This window comes from Electrona antarctica (genome assembly GCF_951216825.1).
Source record: "Electrona antarctica genome assembly, chromosome: 4".
NCBI lineage: Eukaryota > Metazoa > Chordata > Actinopteri > Myctophiformes > Myctophidae > Electrona > Electrona antarctica.
Window position 1 is genome coordinate 57,067,744 of NC_136809.1, and position 16,204 is coordinate 57,083,947.

General features: G+C 43.9%; 1 protein-coding gene across 1 annotated transcript in view; it reads right to left on the reverse strand.

The window, feature by feature from the left end:
* Positions 1 to 16,204, reverse strand: part of ctnna2 (catenin (cadherin-associated protein), alpha 2) — a 782,371-nt gene that overhangs the window by 654,523 nt on the left and 111,644 nt on the right. Inside the window, 1 exon segment of the mRNA XM_079499975.1 lies at positions 175 to 378. Coding sequence (XP_079356101.1) covers positions 175 to 378 — 204 coding nt within the window.

Below are 16,204 nucleotides of genomic sequence, written 5' to 3' on the forward strand. Positions count from 1 at the left end.
GTGTGTGTGTGTGTGTGTGCGCACGTGTGTGTGTGTGTGTGTGTGTGCGCACGTGTGCATGCACGCGCGTGTGTGCACGCGCGCGTGTGTGCACGCTCGCGTGCGTGCGTGTACAGTCATTGCATCCATGCAGTCACAAGAGAGAGCGCACGCATGCAGGCGTCAGTGACTCACGTTGTTCATGTACTCGCTCAGCAGGTCCTGCAGGGCCTGGCGCACGGCGTTGCACTCGGCCACGATGCGCTCGCGCCGGTCGTCCCGCGTGCAGGACGAGTCCGCCATGAGCGCCGCTCCGCTGATGATGCTCTCCAGGCGCTCCTCCAGGGAGGGGCGGAACCGAGCCTCGCTGAAGGTCAGCGGGTCAAGGATGATCTTGTTCTGTTGGGAGGGGGGGGGGGGGGGGGGGGAGATGGGAGAGGAGGGTCAAGGAGGGTTGATGTTGACAACCAATTTTGATATGACTTTTAGTCCTCATAGGGCAGTATTATGCGTGTCTTAAGTACCAGGTCGTATATACTTAACTTAAGACCTGGAGGCGTGGTCAATGCTGTTTGGCCACTCAGAATAGCCAAATGGCATTGATCCAGGTCTTAAGTTAAGTAATACGACCTGGTACTTAAGACACGCATAATACTGCCCATAGTCTCTTGAATAGTTTTTATTTATCTTTATAGTCACATTTTAGTCACCTGGAATGTTTTAGTGTGTGTGGTTTTAGTCGACTAAATGTGAGATTTTAGTTTTAGTTTTTTATTTTAGTCGACTAAATCTACAGTTGATTTGGTCGACTAAAATGTATTTCGGCGGTGCCTCTGTGCCCGTCGTAATGACTGATTTTACACCGCTCTACAACCAAGTGTAAAATGACTCTTTACTGGATCTCTTGTCCACTATAGTCCCTTCCTAACATTTCAGTCTAGTTTTTATTTGTATTTGTTGATGAAGTTGACAAATTGTCAATACATTTAGTCTTAGTTTTACTCATCAATACCCTAGTTTTCATTTAGTTTCCATTTAGTTTTCGTCAGTGAAAACAAGCTAGTCGACAAGCTTTTTTTTTTGTCATAGTATTAGTCGATGAAATCAACAGTGGGGTCGGTCAAGGAGTGCATACTGCATGCTGCACCAGCTGGTCTGAGACCAGCCGAAGACCCAGTAGAGAGCCTACAGGGTTTTCCTACGAGAGGCAACAAACTCGTACTTTATCCCAATATGACCTGAGATCAGATTCTAAAAATGTCTTCTACATCCTGACAGTTTTCTGAAAAAGCTACGTTTCTATGTCAGTGGTTCTTTGATTTTTCAAAAATAGCAGACCTACAAGCTCATAGCGCGCCACTCGGTGGCGCGCTATGAGCTTGTAGATCTGCTATTTTTCAATAGCTAAAGCATACCATAATGCTAACACCAAAAGGGGTTCCCGCCCCAAAATGGGTTAAAGCCCGTAAGTGTGAAGAAGACATTCCTAGGTTATAATATGACAGATAGTAAGAGAAATCTATGAAAATCTGGGAACTAAATCGTTACCAAGAAATTTCTTCACCAATGTGTTTCTAAAGGTGTCTAATAACATGTACTAAAAGTTTGAAATTCAACTCCCGTGGGAAAGTTGAGTTATTAGCATAATATGTGACCATACCCTTAACATCCTATATAAGGCAAAAAAGTCCAAATTTCATCATTCTTTAAGTAACATGTGACATATGAAACTAGGGTGTTTGCATGATTCTGAATTCATTCCAAGCATTAGTTCTGCACAAAAAACACTCCTTGGGCTAAATTAGGCCATATCCACTTGACCAAATGTGCTGACCTCATCACGTTTGTGTGGCCGTTTTCCTCCCAAGGAGTGTTTTTTGTGCAAAACTAATGCTTGGAATGAATTCAGAATCATGCAAACACCCTAGTTTCATATGTCACATGTTACTTAAAGAATGATGAAATTTGGACTTTTTTGCCTTATATAGGATGTTAAGGGTATGGTCACATATTATGCTAATAACTCAACTTCCCCACGGGAGTTGAATTTCAAACTTTTAGTACATGTTATTAGACACCTTTAGAAACACATTGGTGAAGAAATTTCTTGGTAACGATTTAGTTCCCAGATTGGTCAAATACCTGATAAAATGCCCTTACTAAGATTGCATGTGCACACAAAAAAAATGAAGGCCAACCTCTAATAGCACATTAATCTTGGAAAATCCCAAATGAAATACATATCGGTTTGGACTTCAGCCAATCGTGCGTTGTGTCATACAAGATAAAATGCGTGCGAGTTTATAAAATAGTAAAATCCCGCTGGTTAAATGATAGCGTTTAAAACCGATTACAGGCCTCCAGCAGGTGGCTCCACTAGCACATAGCATAATGCACAAAAATTAGAGAGAGCTGTGAAACTCGCTCGTTGAACCGGAAGTGATAACCTTCCATTTCATAGCTTCACTCGGGGCCGTGATCTGCCGATGTAAACATTAGTTTACTGCTCGCGAGGTCGGGTTCAAGTTTTAGTGATTGATTGATTGATCTATTAACAGTTTGCAGAATTACAGTATACATTTCAAGTACAACTCGATACAAAAACTGTTAACTGTGAGTGGACGACACCATAAAGCATTACACTTGTTTACAATAGGGCCCACCATTTTCAATTCATCAAAACATTTAGTACGAATATACACAACTATACAGTCAAAACAGGAAAGCATCATAGGAGGTAAAAAGGGAAAAAGAAACATATACAGTGAGGGGGAAAGGGGGTGGGTGGGGGATCTAAACATCGTCCTTTATCTCAATCCTGAGGCCTAAAGATGCTAAAGATCGCGTGCGCGCCGAGATTTGGGACATGTGATGCCGTCACACCATGGGTGCCACCGGAGGCTAGCCACGGAGGCTGAAAACGGGTAACGGACGGTAAATAAAACACTGTTAATTCTGGATAAAAATGACATCAAAGAAACCCGAGATTTCTCGGGTTGGCAAAGGAGGGTTTAAGCAATAACCCCGAGATATCCCGGGTATGGCATATATATAGATTGGGTTAATGATGTTCAACACAGAGGTCCTATTGGCCCATCGACCGACAGTCAAATATATTCTCTAATTGAAGTGTTTGTTCTGCCGGGGCTAATTCTAAACGTCTAAAAAAGGTCAAAGCATGAGCTATAAAACACACAATGAGACCAATGATCTTTCTACACAGCTGTTATCGTTATAGCTGTTATCCAGGTGAGAATGGTCCGAAAAAAAGAAAAGTTCAGGTAAACGGCCGAGGAAGTGATGAAATGGAAATCCTGGCTGGCTTTGAGTGGAAGGTAGTAAGTTTAACAGACCATAACAAAGAGAAGCAGAAAGCATATTTTTGGCAGAGAAGCTATCGGCGGATGTATCCTCCGGAACATCCGTCAGATGTATTTCCCCCGTGCCATGGGGCATGGGGGGGCCAGGGGCATGGGGGGGGCAGGGGCATGGGGGCCAGGGGCATGGGGGGGCCAGGGGCATGGGGGCCATGGAGCATGGGGGGCCAGGGGCATGGGGGGGCCAGGGGCATGGGGGCCAGGGGCATGGGGGCCATGGGGCATGGGGGGGGCAGGGGTATGGGGGGGCCAGGGGCATGGGGGCCAGGGGCATGGGGGGGCCAGGGGCATGGGGGCCAGGGGCATGGGGGGGGCAGGGGCCATGGGGGCCATGGGGCATGGGGGGGCCAGGGGCATGGGGGGGCCAGGGGCATGGGGGCCATGGGGGGCCAGGGGCATGGGGGGGCCAGGGCCATGGGGGCCAGGGGCATGGGGGGGCCAGGGGCATGGGGGCCAGGGGCATGGGGGGGCCAGGGGCCATGGGGGGGCCAGGGGCATGGGGGCCATGGGGCATGGGGGCCAGGGGCATGGGGGCCAGGGGCATGGGGGGGGGGCATGGGGCATGGGGGGGCCAGGGGCATGGGGGCCAGGGGCATGGGGGGGCCAGGGGCATGGGGGGGGCAGGGGCATGGTGGGGCCAGGGGCATGGGGGGGCCAGGTGCATGGGGGCCAGGGGCATGGGGGCCAGGGGCATGGTGGGGCCAGGGGCATGGGGGCCAGGGGCATGGGGGGGCCAGGGGCATGGGGGGGCAGGGGCATGGGGGCCAGGGGCATGGGGGGGGGGGCAGGGGCATGGGAGGGGCAGGGGCATGGGAGGGTACAGGGGCATGGAGGGCCCAGGGGCATGGGGGGGCAGGGGCATGGGGTCCAGGGGCATGGGGGGGGGGGGGGGCAGCCAGGGCAGCAGCAGCAGGTTCAGGTGCAATCTGTCCCAGATAGTAACACGTGCAGGATGGGAGAGGCAAAACCAAAAGAAAGGTGCCCTTCAAGTTAGCGCTGTAGCCTTCCTTGCTAACGCACACATTCCTCATCTTTATTGACCTGTTAAGCACAACCTGATCGTGCACGCACACACACACACACACACACACACACACACACACACACACACACACACACACACACACACACAGACACGCGCACACACGCGTACGCACGCACGCACACACACACAGAAGGGGGAAAAAAAATCCGTTTACGATCTCTACAGCGGCGGGAAAATTACCATATTGATAGTAGTGATGTTATGTTTTATGGCTGTTCTTTTTAAATATGCCGTTCACAGCACTTTGTAGCGCATTGAGCTTTTTATAAAAGGTAGTACAGCCAGTCTGGGACTCTTCTGTCTTTATGTAATGACTCTGTATCTGGGTTAAAGGGAGAGTGACATTAAAAAAAAAGTTTTTTGTATTTTTTCTTATTTTGTTTTATAGGTTTTCTGAGCTCAATTGCACCCCCCAAAAAACCCTGAACTTTTAACATTCAGTAGATGTTCTGTGGTCTGGGGCTTTTCTGGCTCAAACAAGTGATTTGCTGTGATGTAACAGTCCAGGACATAATATGACACAAAATAACAAATTTGGTAGAAGTAGAAGTGAAAAAGTATTGGAAATACTGCAAGTAGATAAAGGCGTGGATGACTGATAACTTTCTCCAACTCAACAGCTCCAAGACAGACGCCATTCTCATCGGCACCCCACACCAGGTCAAATCATCCCCAATAACCAGCATCACCTTCTCCACCCAGGACCTCCCCCTCTCACCTGTAGTCACCAACTTGGGTGTAAAAATGGAAATACGATCATATCACACCCATACTCCATTCCCTTCACTGGCTTCCCGTCTCCTCCAGGATAGAATACAAGGTCTGCCTCCTCACCCATCAGTGCATCCACAGCAACGCCCCTTCCTATCTGAAGGAACTCATTGAACCCCCAGCCTCCACCCGCTCCCTCCGCTCTGGAAATTCTAACACACTCAAAACCACCAAAACAAAACTCCGCACCATGGGGGACCGGGCCTTCTGTTCAGCTGCTCCTCGGCTGGGGAATGCCCTCCCCGACCACCTGAGAGCACCACAATCCGTGGACGCTTTTAAAAGGGGACTTAAGACATTTCTTTTTAACAAGGCATTTGGCCAGTTGGACCATTAGTTGCCCGGTGTGCTTTTAATCCTTTTAGCAGTATACCATGAAATGTGCTAATTTTAGTCCTTTTATTTAATCATGCATTATTTTAAGATAATTTTTTCTTGTTGTAGCACTTTGAGATTTGTTTCAAATGTAAAGTGCGTTATAAATGAAATGTATTATTATTATTATTATTATTATTAAGTAATGTACTGATAACTCAAAAAATGTTACTTAACCCATTCTGAACGGGAACCCCTTTTGGTGTTTTAAGCATTATGTTATACTTTAGCTATTGAAAAATAGCAGATCTACAAGCTCAGAGCTTGTAGGTCTGCTATTTTGGAAAAATCGTGAAAATGTGGCGCAAATCTTTGAATATATATTCTTTCAGAGACAATGTTTTTAACTCAAATCTTTGCTTCTGGAGGGTCCCTGGAACAACATATTTTCAGATGGGGGGTCGGCGGCCAATTACATATTATTTTTGGGGTCCTTGACATGAAATACTGGGCATAGAAACAGGTATTTCAGACATTTTTTTTAATTTCGACGTCCTAAATGGTTTAAAGGGAGAGTGACATTAAAAAAAAATAGGTTTTCTGAGCTCAATTGCACCCAAAAAAAAACCTGAACTTTTAACATTCAGTAGATGTTCTGTGGTCTGGGGGGTTTCTGGCTCTGATTTACTGTGATGTAACAGTCCACAGGACATAGTATGACATAGGAATTTGGAATTTCAATGTAACTAAGGTTTTCAAATACATGTATTGGGAGTAAAATAACAAATTTGGTAGAAGTAGAAGTGAAAAAGTATTGGAAAGTAATGTACTGATAACTCAAAAAAGTTGACTTAACCCATTCTGAACGGGAACCCCTTTTGGTGTTTTAAGCATTATGTTATACTTTAGCTATTGAAAAAGAGCAGATCTACAAGCCGAGTGCCGTGCTACGAGCTTGTAGGTCTGCTATTTTTGAAGAATCGTGAAAATGTGGCGCAAATCTTTGAATATATATTCTTTCAGAGACAACGTTTTTTAACTCAAATCTTTGCTTCTGGGGAGGTCCCTGGAACAACATATTTTTAAATGGAGGTCGGTGGCCAATTACATATATTTTTGGGTTTTTCAGAAAACTGTCAGGAAGACATTTGTAGAATCGTTCCCAGGTCAAAATCGGTTAAGTAATGAATACACTTGCACAAAGGGTTTAGTTTAGTTTATTTAGGATCCCCATTAGTTACACCTGGCAACAGCTATTCCTCCTGGGGTCCTCACAGAATAATGTCCGTCCGTCTGTCCGTCCGTCCGTCCGTCCGTCCACCCCTTCACTATAACAAGATGCTCAAATGTTTACCTTTAGTTTGTAGTCATAAAGAGTCTTTTAGTCTTGCGTAGCCACACAACTATTGCTATATAGAATGCTATATAATAGGCCTGTATAGTCTGGAACTACACCTCCCAGAATGCTATAGTCTGGAACTACACCTCCCAGAATGCTATAGTCTGGAACTACACCTCCCCAAATCAGATTAATCTATGTCATTTACGTGCACAAAAATATATTTCATAATATCTTTAGAGCTTATTTTTTTAATTCCATTTCTGCTAAGCATCAAACTATATGTTTAGATGATTTCTATTTACAGGTATATTAGGAATTATTTGTGCGACTGAAGACGAAAAGGAAGTGGCTCCACTTCCGCTTTACATTTTACTCATGATCAGAGCTTCCGTTGCTCCAGACCGTATGACGGAAGCATTTATATTTCACTCATGATCAGAGCTTCCGTTGCTCCAGACCGTATGACGGAAGCGTTCATATTTCACTCATGATCAGAGCTTCCGTTGCTCCAGACCGTATGACGGAAGCATTCATATTTCACTCATGATCAGAGCTTCCGTTGCTCCAGACCGTATGACGGAAGCATTCATATTTCACTCATGGTCAGAGCTTCCGTTGCTCCAGACCGTATGACGGAAGCATTTATATTTCACTCATGATCAGAGCTTCCGTTGCTCCAGACTGAATGACGGAAGCATTTATATTTCACTCATGATCAGAGTTTCCGTTGCTCCAGACCGTATGACGGAAGCATTTATAAATTGCGAGAGGCAACAGTCTGGTAACGTGAGACTAAGACATGGACGGCGCATTTTGCAACTCAGCTGTCACTCTCGTGTTGATGAACCCTGCGGAGTGTGACAAACATCTAAGGACTAACTCAATGGACCGGAGTAATAAGAAACGACGCGCACACACACACACACACACACACGCACACGCACACGCACACGCACACGCACACGCACACGCACCATCATAATAATGGTTTACCATTATTCCCCTCTCTCTCTCATTCTAATGCCAATCTCAAGGAGACCTATAATCTTCCCCACTGCATTGTATTTGCACCGATGGGGGGGGGAGGCACCATGCCATGCTTCTTGGGCAGGGTGGACCTTAACACTAGCACGACTGAGAGGTCATTTTGACCTATTAGTTTGCGATTCTGAAGATGATTATCTTTGCCCGTGAAGCTTTCAGAAGGTCCCCCCCTTCCATGACTATCATCATCCATCATCAATCCGTCATCTTAGACATTTTTGACATCTGAAACATTATAATATAATATATAATATATGATAATGTCGGTGTGTTACTTATTATGGTAATAGCCGTACTTATCTTCTTTTTCTTTCAATTCTTGAGCGAGGGGTTAAATAGAGACCTAGCTATTGTCCTTCATGTGACAATGATTCACCAAAGCATGCGATGTGGATAGCTCTAATGACAGACAGACACAGGGTGCCCTTGATCAGAATGTGTGTGTTTTTCTATTCTTTACCATTCATGCGGGGGATATTCACCAAAATGAAATTCAAGTTGAAGTGCCATCTTCTTTTTTCCAGCAGTGAATATAGGGTTTGATATCCAGTTACCAATTGTATCCATTACGTATAGAATTGGACTCACCCGAGAAGACAGGCCTCTGTGATTGAACAGGAGGCGTTCATATTTTATGCCTTCCTAATTCGCTTGACGTCGCCTATAGCAAACCGCAGGATATAATATTATGCATTATCGAGGAGCCTGTCCAATACCGGGTTATGCTATAGATTCAACTCCTCTCCGGGGGGGGGGGGGGGCGGAGGCCATTGGGAACATGAAAAAAAATGGACAAAATAGGGGGGTGTCTACTAAAAAACAGATCAGTGGCCTTGTGGTTGAGTGTCCGCCCTGGGACTGGGAGGGTGGGGTTCAAACCCCGGGCCGGGTCATACCAAAGACTCTAAACAATGGGACCCGGTGCCTCCCTGCTTGACACTCAGCATCAAGGGTTGGATTGAAGTCCCTGCGACATACATGTACTAGCGTCATGTCCAGGGGGTGTATTTGTATACATCAAGCTGCCTCACGCTACAGAAACAGGAGATAGGCTCCTGCCCTATGGGCCTCATGGCTACAGAAACAGGAGATAGGCTCCTGTCCTATGGGCCTCATGACTACCGAAACAGGAGGCTCCTGCCCTATGGGCCTCATGGCTACAGAAACAGGAGATAGGCTCCTGCCCCTATGGGCCTCATGGCTACAGAAACAGGAGATAGGCTCCTGCCCCTATGGGCCTCATGGCTACAGAAACAGGAGATAGGCTCCTGCCCTATGGGCCTCATGGCTACAGAAACAGGAGATAGGCTCCTGCCCTATGGGCCTCATGGCTACAGAAACAGGAGATAGGCTCCTGCCCTATGGGCCTCATGGCTATACAGAAACATGAGATAGGCTCCTGCTCCTATGGGTCTCATGGCTCGGCAAGGCTACTTACTTATATTACTACTAAAAACAGTGGTTTTCAACCTTTTTTCATATCAAGTCACATTATTTATTCGGCATTTGAGCCACGGAACCACCATGTGATGAGATTTATCATCTCCGAACTCCGAAACTTTGAATATTTTGTTGTCGTTTAAAAATAATTTAACTCTTGAGAGCACAACATGAAACCAAATGGACCCGTACGGGTCCATTTGGTTTCATTTTACGCTCTCAAGTGTTAAAGATCTAATAAGGGCCCATTTAGTTACCAACTCTTGATTATTTAGCATGGGGACCACCTGGAACCCCTTAAAGGACCACTGGTGGTCCCCGGCCCACTGTTTGAAAACCACGGCACTAAAAGGAATCAAGATCATTTCTGATATGAAGATAAAATGCATGTAATTTTTACGCAACTTTCAATTGATGAAAAAAAAAAGCTTTTAAAAAAATAAGATTTTGTTGATAAAATACACCTGAAAAAGGTCAGAGGGATACCGAAAATCGTTCCGGTTTCGTGGAATGACTCGTAGATTCACTCCTCGACCGGCCGGGTCGGGCAAACACATATTGGTTCAGTGTGCCTTATTTACGAACGACCACAGCTGTGACGCATTCACACTGGACAACCCCAGCTTCAGGGTAGGGTCGCTCAGTGCGGGCACTCGGCACACCCGGTGCGCAGCGCACTGGATTTTCGAACGACAACGCACAGAGTGCACTGAATAAACGAACGACAAGAGAGCACACCAGTGCGTTCAGGGCGCATTTCCGAACGCACCCATAGAGTCTGGAACTAAATCCGAGTAAGGAAGCTGCCATTTTCGTTCAGGGAAATATATTTTAAAATATCTTCAGAGCTTTTTTTATTTATTTCCTTTTCTGCTAAGCAACAAGCTATAGGCCTATGCTTAGATGATTTCTATTTATATTAGGATACATTTGCACGACTGTAAAGACACACACTACAAGAAAGCGCACAGAGGTCAAACAACTTGAAAAATGATACACAAAAACAAAGCACGTAAATAACTGAATGTATAAATAAATGTCTAAGTATGTTGGAGACATAATTGTGTGTGACTTGCCAGGCCTTACACAGAATACAGTGTGTTTGCAGATTGTTCAATGCATGTGAACAGGGAGGTAAAAATGTTACCGTCACGGAGGCATGGGGTGAGTCAATATATTGGATCCATTGTTCAATGGCTATCAAGCAACCTTGGGAAAATATTGATTGAGCCGGTGAAACCCTATATATAGTTCATTGACTGGTGTCCCCTCAGGGGTCTATACCGAGCCCCCTCCTTCTTTTTGATCTACAAGTGAGCTTGTAGATCAGCTATTTTCAACGAACGTCTGCCTTCTCCTGGTCTAGCCCACATATACCCAGGAGCTACAGTACGTCAATTTTATTTCAAGGTAGAGTACGTGATATTTTTTTGCTTAAAACAAGTAATTTTTTGTTAAAACGTTAAATCTCTATACTGTGATAGTAATCATTGGATAAAATTGGTATGCCAAGTTTCAGTTTCGGTTTCTGAACAAACAGAGTACTATCACGACATAGAGCTTTTTAACACTTATTCGAACTAAAGAAAATCACTTACTGTTATGATATTAGCCCATGCACAGTACATCTTAGTCTATGTACTTGAACTTGAGATACAGTGTACTTGATATGTATTGTGTACTGCCTGTACTGTAGCATACTTTATAGATAGGCTACGAGAGACATCTAGGCGGCAGCAAGGTCAGCCTTGCTGCAGTAGGCACGTTCTTCTGTCTCATATCTTATTGTCACGTCATTATGATCCAGCACTATATATGTTTCCTGTTTGTGTAATAAACTTTGTGAACCTTAGCGTGATACTGTCTCGTGTCTCGTTAATTTGTTCTCCCGGGTACCCGCCGCCGCAGTCGCCGTACCAAAGGAAAACTTCAACAGGATTGTCACACACCACCCAGCCTGCACACACTACCTGTCTGTCAAACCAGACGAGGGTCCAGTACTTAGATTACAACACTTACTACCTTTAAAAACCAACACAAATATGAATCTGAGGGGAGAATTAAGCATCCCGTTGTGTGCCGTGCGTGCATGGCAGGTTGGACACAAGTTACACGTCTTGTTTTGTTCTTTTTGTTTTTCTCAGTAAGCGTTCCGCCAAGTCCTGAGGCAGGGAAGGAGACACGCTGTCAACTGTAGTGCATAACAACATACTGTACTGTAGGAGAGCAACAGCTAGTGAAATAACCCAATCAGTCCATATAACCTATTTTTCAACAGCTAACTGGGAGAGAGAGAGAGAGAGAGAGAGAGAGAGAGAGAGAGAGAGAGAGAGAGAGAGAGAGAATGAAAGGCGGGGTAAACACACGGATTTACATTGCTAAGGAGAGATGGAGAACGGGTAAACAGAGAATGTGTGGAGCTGTGGGAAAGACAATAAAGCAGACAGAGAAAAGAAGGGGGAGGGAGGGAGGGACAGAGAGAAAAGGTAGAGAAGAATTAAGCCATTTTGGCCTGACGTCGAAATTTTTAAAAAAAAATCTGAAAAATGTTTCTGTCAGTGGTTCTCAATATTTCATGTCAAGGACCCCTAGAATTATATGTATTTGGCCTCCGACTCCCATCTGAAAATATGTTGTTCCAGGGACCTCCCAGAAGCAAAAATTTGAGTTAAAAACCCCTGAAAGAATATATATTCAAAGATTTGCGCCACATTTTCACGATTTTTCAAAAAATAGCAGACCATACAAGCTCATAGCGCGCCACTCGGTGGCGCGCTATGAGCTTGTAGATCTGCTATTTTTCAATAGCTAAAGCATAACGTAATGCTTAAAACACCAAAAGGGGTTCCCGCCCAGAATGAATTAAAGAAAGAGACAATGAAGTGGAAGATCATAGCAGAACAAACGAGCCGGGAGTGGTATAACGCTATACTCTCGCTCTGAATAAAATGTCTGTCTGTGTGTGACTCTCAGGGTATTTCCATTATGTATTCATTGTTCAAAATGGAAGTGGACCAGCTGTATCAACCACATAAACCACTCAGGCAGGTCATCCACAGAGAAGAGAGAGAAACGAATCCTTCTCTGTCATTTTTGTTCCTTGCTTTCATGCAACAATTAAGCTACGTGTAATTGTCCAGCCAGCCATGAGGCTTCTAGAACCACTATGAATTATATCTTGTTCGGTGAGTGAACCCATTTTAGACCCACGGCCGATCCTGAAAAATGTCTTCGAAATAAATGACAGTTTTCTGAAAAACCTATGTTTCTATGTCAGCGCACAAGGGACTAAATTCATTTCACTCCTATATGCCACCAAAATGTGGAATGCCCTACCTACCAACAGCCATTAAGACATGCAAATCCCTTGACTCCTTCAAAACCGCTCCCAAAGCGGGCACCTATATGGATGGCTGCAATTTGAAACTCGCCCCCGTAAAATAACAAGTAAAACGTAGCTCATAAATTGCAATAACATTTTATTTTTAAAGTTTTTTTTAAGTCTGAGTTCCCCCCCGCCCCCGTTTCCCCTGACTGTATATGTTTTTCCCTTTTAACTTCCTTATATGACGATGTCCTGTTTTTTAATAGAAGTGAAGCCTATATCTGTACGTCTCTAAATGTTCTGATGAATTGAAAATGGTGGACCCCGTTGTAAACAAAGTATCAGTGTCGTCCACAGTAACAGTCTTTGCACTGACTTGTGCTTTTGTTTGAAACGTACCCATTGCTGCATACTGTGAAATAACATTTTCAATGAATCATATCAATCAGTTATGTGTAATTGTCCAGCTCCGAGGCTTCTAAGCACTATGATTTATATCCTGTTCGGTGAGTTAATGTAACACAATAAGACACAGCTGAAGTATCAATCTAACTAACCAGATTGCCGTGATTTATTTTAGACATAAATAACCATATAGTGGATTTGGGTACTTGTGTTGTTAGAGAGATAATAAAACAGCATTAAAGGAACTTATGGACTCTAAAGACTTGGTTATTAACGCATTTGGACGCGAGGACGATTCTACAAATGCCTTCTAAATCCTGACCGTTTTCTGAAAAACCTACTGTAGGCCTATGTTTCTATATCAGTGGTCCTCAAACATTTTCATGTGAAGGACCCCCAAATATATATGTAATTGGCCGCAACCCCCCATCTGAAAATAATGTTGTTCCAGGGACACCCCAGAAGCAAAGACATGAGTTAAAAACGTTTGCTCTGAAATAATATATTCAAAGATTTGCACCACATTTGCACCACATCACGATTTAAAAAAAATAGCAGATCTACAAGCTTGTAGCGCGGCACTCGGTGCTGCGCTATGAGCTTGTAGATCTGCTATTCCTCCTATTTGCTGATAAGATGCTGATAAATATAAAGCAGAAATGCTCTCCCAACTGTCTAATGCTAAAGTCTATAAGAAATTTAAATCTGACCCAACTAACTCATTTCAGAGTATTGTTTCGTCTTACTTGGAAGAGGCTAAATTGAAAGGTTTGGATCTAAACCTGAATTTGATTTTCTACATAACCAGCACCCAATCCGACCTGTTTTCTACACCCTACCCAAGATACATCAATCCTTAGAGAATCCTCCAGGCCGGCCTATTGTGGCCCATACCGACTCCTTGCTGTCTCCACTATCTGCCTTTGTTGATGCCCATATTAAGCCTTTTGCACAATTAGTAAGAGAAATCTATGGAAATCTGGGAACTAAATCGTTACCAAGAAATTTCTTCACCAATGTGTTTCTAAAGGTGTCTAATAACATGTACTAAAAGTTTGAAATTCAACTCCCGTGGGAAATTGAGTTATTAGCATAATATGTGACCATACCCTTAACATCCTATATAAGGCAAAAAAGTCCAAATTTCATCATTCTTTAAGTAGCATGTGACATATGAAACTAGGGTGTTTTCATGATTCTGAATCCATTCCAAGCATTAGTTTTGCACAAAAAACACTCCTTGGGAGGAAAACGGCCATACAAAGTGATGAGGTCAGCACATTTGGTCAAGTGGATATGGCCTAATTTAGCCCAAGGAGTGTTTTTTGTGCAAAACTAATGCTTGGAATGGATTCAGAATCATGAAAACACCCTAGTTTCATATGTCACATGCTACTTAAAGAATGATGAAATTTAGACTTTTTTGCCTTATATAGGATGTTAAGGGTATGGTCACATATTATGGCTAATAACTCAATTTCCCACGGGAGTTGAATTTCAAACTTTTGGTACATGTTATTAGACACCTTTAGAAACACATTGGTGAAGACATTTCTTGGTAACGATTTAGTTCCCAGATTGGTCAAATACCTGATAAAATTCCCTTACTAAATCCCTATACCGTCATATATCTTTATTAATAAGATTTCTAGTATTCAAAATATCCCAGATGATGCCTTATTAGTAACTTTGGATTTGACAAGTTTGTATACCAATATTTCACATGACGGCGGCCTTGAAGCTTTAAAGTTTTTTCTGTTGCATCAAGACGACTCGACAACCCCCCCCCCCCCCCCCCCCCCCCAATGAGTTTATCACGCCTTGTCATGAAATACAATTACTTTAAGTTTCGGGCACCAGCATGCAGGGCTCAATTTGCGCCCCTAATTATGCAAACCAACAACAGAGACTATCCTGTCGCTGTTCATTTTAATGACTTATAAAGCATGACATAGATTCCAGGGGATAGAACAAGTCCAAATGCCACCCAGAGGTGGATGAATGGATTGTATTTTGTCATTGAACACTGTTACACACGTGCACAGCAAAATTAAGCTGTTGGCATCACTCCAATGCAGTACAAAAAGCAATCATAATTGTGTTAGTAGTAGCACCCAGTAAGGTACCAATAATAAAAAGCAGTACGAAAAAACAGTGTATGTACAGTCAGTGAAGGGGGGGGGGGGGGGGGATCATGCTAAAAAGAAGAGAAACATTCTGGATATTTACATTGCAAACCCTGCATGGCCCCTAAGGGTCTAAATCAGGGGTGTCAAACTCATTTTGGGGCAAGGGCCACATTGCGCGAAAGGTGACTTGATGAAGGCCGCGGCCAGTTGCAGCTCACGTGCGTTGACTTACACAGTTTCACTTGGCTTTGTTTTCTAGACTGTTTATTGACATAAATTGACTTTATTTGTAATACAGTTGTAGGCTACAAGACGTTTGGTATGAGAGGTGGAAAAAAGACCCAATAAACCACTTGAAAATAGTTAAAATCATTAACCATTAATCATCATTATTTTATCAAAAATATCCAAAATGGCAAATTGACATGTAGCCATCATTAAATCTCTGCTTTGACTATCGTGACTAAATACCTCACTTGGTAAGGGAAATTAAACTCTACTGAGCTGTAACAACTATGGTTAACCTCTCCATGTCCTGCTGTATCAGAGTGTGAGGAGAGTAATCCACAACAACTCAACTAGTAGTTGAATAGACTGTTAACGAGCCCATCAGTGACAACATTCCGCACCTGGGCAGAGACAAAGCAGTCTACAGCAGGGCCATTAGCGGGGCAGGTGGGGGAGGGGGAGTAGCAGCGTTGTTTCCTTTTTGAAAATCATCTTGAGGGCCGCATTGGACCTCTCCCTGGGCCGCATGCGGCCCACGGATCACCAGTTTGACACCCCTGGTCTAAATGATGAATTCACACTTATGCTGTGATTTGTCATGCAGCGTTGATTGGATGGACTGCCTTTATATTTGTGCTTTTACCTTTTTTGTACTTTTGTGGCTTCCTTATAATATTGTATTCTCACTGTGTGCTTTTAAACTCCTTGCTCTAGAAAACGCCAATGTTCCAATCACGATCACCGGATAATCACACGAATGACCTACGGACATCACCGATCTGTTCAAAACCACGGACAGCGCCG